The 6,000-nt window shown below is 44.1% G+C and overlaps 1 protein-coding gene across 4 annotated transcripts in view; it reads right to left on the reverse strand.

Moving 5' to 3' along the window:
* SMARCC1 (SWI/SNF related BAF chromatin remodeling complex subunit C1) overlaps positions 1-5,543 on the reverse strand; it is a 180,310-nt gene extending 174,767 nt beyond the window's left edge. For 2 of the 4 annotated variants that reach the window (XM_060022372.1, XM_060022373.1), the window contains exon 1: positions 5,343-5,543. In XM_060022372.1, coding sequence (XP_059878355.1) covers positions 5,343-5,537 — 195 coding nt within the window. In that variant the 5' untranslated portion in view covers positions 5,538-5,543. Of the gene's footprint in view, positions 1-2,207; positions 2,315-5,035; positions 5,135-5,342 lie in introns of those variants that run through there. The other 2 variants (XM_060022374.1, XM_060022375.1) reach the window with 2 other exon arrangements.
* Positions 5,544-6,000: the final 457 nt, after the last annotated feature.

Raw genomic sequence — 6,000 nt, forward strand, 5'->3', positions numbered from 1 at the left:
CATATACCTCAGTTAAAGAACACATTTTATTATAATTTAGAAGTTAAAAACCAGGTAAGCAATTTTTTCTTTTCTTTTTTTTTTTTGCGGTATGCAGGCCTCTCATTGTTGTAGCCTCTCCCGTTGCGGAGCACAGGCTCCAGACGTGCAGGCTCAGTGGCCATGGCTCCCGGGCCCAGCCGCTCCGCGGCATGTGGGATCTTCCCGGACCGGGGCACAAACCCACGTCCCCTGCATTGGCAGGCGGACTCTCAACCACTGCGCCACCAGGGAAGCCCCCAGGTAAGCAATTTTTAAATGTTAAAAACTTCTCACAATTCCCCTTTCCTACAATGCCAATTCCCATAAAAACCAAGTTTACTTCTCTGAGGACTATGAACTTTCAAGTGAAAATTTAACATCAGATTTTTTTTCCAATTTACTCAACATAGTAAATCTTTAATAAGTAATACTCAATTTTGAAAGTAATCAGTAATACTCAACATAGTATAACCTTTAATAAAGAATAAACTCTTCAAGTCTAACCCACAGAACTGGCACAGTACGTTGTACATACCCACAAGATAACTTTATAATCTTTAATAAGTACAAGCTTCTCAAAGGAATCACATAAAGTACTGCAAGTTTTTCCACACATGGTAAAGCAACGTGAAAAATTAATAACCGTAACTTTTTATTTTTCATATACCTGCAGACAACTGAACAGCGCCAAATCCTAAACCTGAAAGACACCATTTGGAGGAAGGTTGTTCAGCAAAAAACAAACCAACCTTCCAAGCAAAAAGTAATTTTTAATGACTTATATACATAGCTTTGTATATATTCTAAACTTCACTACTATCTACACGCTTCATTTATTGTCATTAAGAATGAGAAAGATTTCATGTGGACAGCCCTACAGTTTCAGAATAAAGATGGCCAGGTTCAAAGCCCAATCAAAATGATTATCTTAGGTATTTTAAGATCCAATTTTTAAACTACAGAACATTTTTAACTCCATTTACTTTCTCCAAATCACCCACAAAAATGATCAAACATTAAAATGTATGCAAGAGATGACATTTTTAACTAATAAATTGAATCTGACATTAATTAATGTCAGATTCATACCGTCTCAAAAGGCAGTCAATGTACGACTATAAAATTTTAAATCGACTTTTAAAAATTTCTAAGAGTAACATTCTGTTTAACCAGTAAGAATGAAGCAGGGGGACCAAATGATACATGGCAAAAGTATCACTACCACCTCAAATTTATATAATCCTACCTTCAAGGACTATCTCATTTGATTCGAACAACTGTCTGTGGGAGTCACAGTCTTACTCCCAACTTACAAATGAAAAATTAAAACATGGAAATCAAGTCATCTGCTCAATGACACCAATTAGCAGCCAAGAGTACTGAACTAACGTCTTCCAAACTAACGTAATGCTCATTCCACTATCCCATACAGACATAAATTCATTTCAACTGCTTCCAAAAATCTCACCTAAACATAAAAAGTTCTTAATAGCTTTCAAAATAATGAATCCTGATTAAAGGGAAAAAAATTTAATAATTATATAGACTACTTCAGTCATAAAAATTTTATCTTTTGATCAAAAAAAAGTTCAACGGAATGTTTTACTTAAGACAACAAAAATTTTTTTAGTCTCAAAGTATTTTGATTAAGAAAGTTAGGAGGATATGTTTGGAAAGTTGTTATCAATAAATCTGCTTTATATTCCCTGTGACATTAATATAGTATCAAAAGTTTAACTTATCCGTAAACAATTCTATTGTAGCAGATGTCCCATCTGGAAAAAAGAAAAGTCTTAAACTGTTAAATACTTTATATAAAGGGCACTGAAATGCCTTCCTTGGGCAATCTACTCTATTTTAGTAATCTTTGTTAAATCCAAAGCATCTTTATTTAAATCATCCTAAAATCTTAAATCTTATTTCAGGGGTAAGCCAAACTTCGGGAAGAAACTTACCTGGGAACTCAATGGCTTATAGATATACTTCACCTTCACAAGGTTTTATCATCTGAAAATCACTCTGAACTATGGATAGCAATATATCTTTCAAAGTTAGGATGAAAGATATGCACCCAGTAATACAAAGCAGGCAGCTTAGGTAGATAAACAAGCTTCCACACTGCTAGTGGACTGAAAACGCAACCTCAGGCAAACAGTTAATCTCTCTGTGCTTCAGCTTCCACGTACCTAAAGTGGTCACCTCCTCTGGACTCCTTTGGCTAGTTGAAGCTCATCCCAGTCAAAAAGTATTCACTCTCCTTTCTGTACTGCTAAGCCAAATGGATCAACAAAGCCTAAAAAAACAGGTTTCTATACTAGTTAATCTATTCATTCATGGAACAAATATTTACTGAGCACCTCCTATAGGCATTCTGAAGACAAAAACAATACAAAGAAGTTCATTTTTAATTTGAAATCACCTGGGTTTTATAAGTAGGTGCCTATGTCTATCTTTTCCACAACACTGTGAGTTCCTTCAAGAGAGGGATTATGTGCAGCCAAAAAAAAAAAAAGGCAGGGGGGGGTGGAGACAGGCAGACCTTTGAATTCCAAATTTGCCACTCCTAACTGTAATTCTTAGAGAAGTTACTTAAATCTCCACCCTCAGGTGTCTCTCATGTGGAAAATGAAGTAAATAATATCTATCATTCAGGACTGCTGTGAGGATTTAAGTGACTTATGTTTTAAATGCCTGGGTAAGGTGGATGTTCAGTTGTTCACTGAGTGCATACATAAACCCATCAATAAAAATGCTACTATCAATGTCATGTTTATTTCATTTATTTGCTGAGATTTATGAATTTGAAAACACACTATTAAATGCAACAGAAAAGTTTAGTTAAATCTTATCAATGTGTATACCAGGTAGAGATATATCCTGTACAGAGGAAGCAAAGAACCTTCTGGTAAATATTTTCACCACACCAACACCACTCGCAGAGGCTGATAGGATTCTGACTGTCAGGCCCAAGGGATATACAATTCTTAATCTGAGTAGGCCCAAGAAACACACTCTAGCTTTATGAAACTCTGAGAGGTCAAACCTAACTTTAATTTTGTCTTTAAGGCCTCAGGCACACTGAGCCAACATTAGCCTACTGTCTTCAACACTTTGGGACAAATCCTGCAATCAGCCTCACAGCCAGTTCCTCACCCACCCAAACAAACCTCTTAAAGATTATCCAAGCCTAAAGCTGCCCTCTTAAAATTGGGCACAAATAGATGCACAGAGTTTGGAGAGGTAGAAATTACTACTACTGTATTTCCCTTTTTCTTTTCCCTTCCTTGCTATCCAAAGGAATATTCCTCCTATTTCTCTTTGTTAAAGCTACACTGATAAAGTCATACAATATTATATGTCAATTATATCTCAATAAAACTGGGGTATAAAATCCAGACTGGGGGGAAAAATACATTAAGGTATATTAATTTAAGACCCAAAGTACTGGCTGAAGAGCACATGATAAACAATACTTTAATAATATAAATATATTCAACTCCCTTAGCTACTACCAGAAGCTCTACTGCCAACACCAAAAAAGTGACCAATTTCCCATTGTACAAGGGAAAACAATATTCTTGTTTACCTACATGTAAATGAGAAAAAGCTACAATCCCAAATGTGACTGCAAAATTTCAGGGGGGGGAAAAGTCAAAGAATCAAAAAATATATTGTAAATAAAAATATTAATCGCTTCTCACTTCCTAAAACCTCAGATAAGGAATGGTCATTTCTGAGAGTACCACAATGGAACGCAAAAGCACCCAAGATCCCTGTCCATGCCTAACAACTTCCAAAAGCTGATAGGCTCCACTGCGCTGTACACCCCAAATGAGTAGGTTCCTAGACTATCTTTTCATTCATTCCAACAAATATTTACTAAGCAACTACTAAGAGCAAGGCAATGAGGATCAAACACGTTCCGGGACACGTTGTAGTGAACAGGCCTAACAAGGTCCTTGCCCCAGGGTTATGGTCCACAACGGGGGAAGTAGAGAACTGAAAAGGGTGTTCCGGAAATTTGGGGGCAGAGTATTTTTGGCAGTCTGCGTCCTTACACCTTCTAAGGGAGTCATTCCTAAATAGTTACATAAAGGGGACGCTAAAAAAACATTTGTTATAAACAAGAGGCTAACTTACAACTTTTAATACCACTGACTCAGCGGAACTTACATTCCAAAGGTAGAGCAAACAGGTAAATAAAAATAATCTCAAAAAGTGGTATGGGGCTTCCCTGGTGGCGCAGTGGTTGAGAGTCCGCCTGCCGATGCAGGGGACACGGGTTCGTGTCCCGGTCCGGGAAGATACCATATGCCGCGGAGCGGCTAGGCCCGTGAGCCATGGCCGCTGAGCCTGCGCGTCCGGAGCCTGTGCTCCGCAACGGGAGAGGCCACAGCAGTGAGAGGCCCGCGTACCGCAAAAAAAAAAAAAAAGTGGTATGAAAACAAAGGTGATATGAAGCGGGGTGATCTAACATGAATGGGGTTCTCAGGGAAGGCCTCACATTAGCCACAAGTGAACATTAACTCTTGCACTCCCACTATACATAACCAGAAGTAGTGAAGTAAAAGCCGTCATTTTTTTTTTTTTTTTTTGCGGTACGCGGGCCTCTCACTGCCGTGGCCTCTCCCGTTGCGGAGCACAGGCTCCGGACGCGCAGGCTCAGCGGCCATGGCTCACGGGCCTAGCCGCTCCGCGGCACGTGGGATCTTCCCGGACCGGGACACGAACCCGTGTCCCCTGCATCGGCAGGCGGACTCTCAACCACTGCGCCACCAGGGAAGCCCAAAGCCGTCATTTTTTAATATTAGTTCTCATGAATACTGTAATTCATTATATTTAACCTGCTGTAACCAACGTCCGAGTACAATCGTCCATAGTCCGTCTTTAGCATATCAACAGCAGATAGTAAAACCTTCGTCACCTCACTTGACTTTGAAGACTAGTCTCTAAACAAAACTTGCCGCTTTTACCCCTCTGGCTCCGACAGTTTTAACAATCATAGCTCACACACCTCAAGCAGCCAACAAAAGAGGAAGATTCACACCCTCCGGGTCGCTGAGCTCGACCTGCTCCTGCAGGAGCAAGCGGGGGCTTTTGCCCGGGGTGCGTGGGCTCCCAAGAGCGGAGCTCGGAGGACCAGTGGAGTACCGTGCGCGCGGACGCCGAGAGCGCACCGCGGGGGCGTGGCGGGCCCTGCGCCTGCCTTTGTTGTCCCTCGTGGCGCGCGGGGGGAGGGGCGGCCAGAAGCCCGCGAGGCCAGTCGCCGCCCCCGGCCCCCGTCTCGTGGCCTTCCGGCCCCTACGAGCGCGCGAACACACCTTCTTGTAGTGCTTGCCCAGCCAGACCCGCACGGAATCCAGCTGGGACACCGTCTCCGGGCTCTCCCAAAACTTGCTGGTCGGGCCCCCGTCCTTCCGTCGATAAACTGCCAGGCCCGCGGCCGCCGCCGCGCCTCCCAGACCCGCAGCGCCCGCCGTCGCCCCCAGCCCGCCGCTGCCCGCCGCCGCGGCCATCGTCGCCGTACGTCGTCCCCACAGCCCTGCCCGCCCGCCCCGCCCCGGCCCTCGCGGCGTTCCTCGTTCGCACGCGCGCGCGCAGCCGCCACCTCCGCCTCCCGGCACCGCCCAGTCAGCCCCCTTCCGGCGCGGAGAGCCGGCCCCGCCCCTTCTCGGGACCGGCGCCTAAGTGACGAGAGCACGCCCATACGCATGCGCAACACTCTCTCTGGGCGGGCCTAGGACGAGCTCATCCCCCCGCCTCTTCCGCCAGGCTGTAGGACAGTTCACAGTCTCCGCCCCCCAGCTTCGGCTTGTTAGTGTGTGGCTGTTTCCCGGATACCTGCGTCGAATCGTTATGCAATCTTCTACTGCACGGAGGTTCTGTGTTATCGTCGGCCACCGCCGGGGAGAAAAGGGCTGGCGTGAGATGTTCCGAGAGGAGAACCCGTTTAGGGTGTCGCCTGCTGGCGGAGGAACC

This window comes from Delphinus delphis, chromosome 10 (genome assembly GCF_949987515.2).
Source record: "Delphinus delphis chromosome 10, mDelDel1.2, whole genome shotgun sequence".
In the NCBI taxonomy this organism is placed as follows: domain Eukaryota; kingdom Metazoa; phylum Chordata; class Mammalia; order Artiodactyla; family Delphinidae; genus Delphinus; species Delphinus delphis.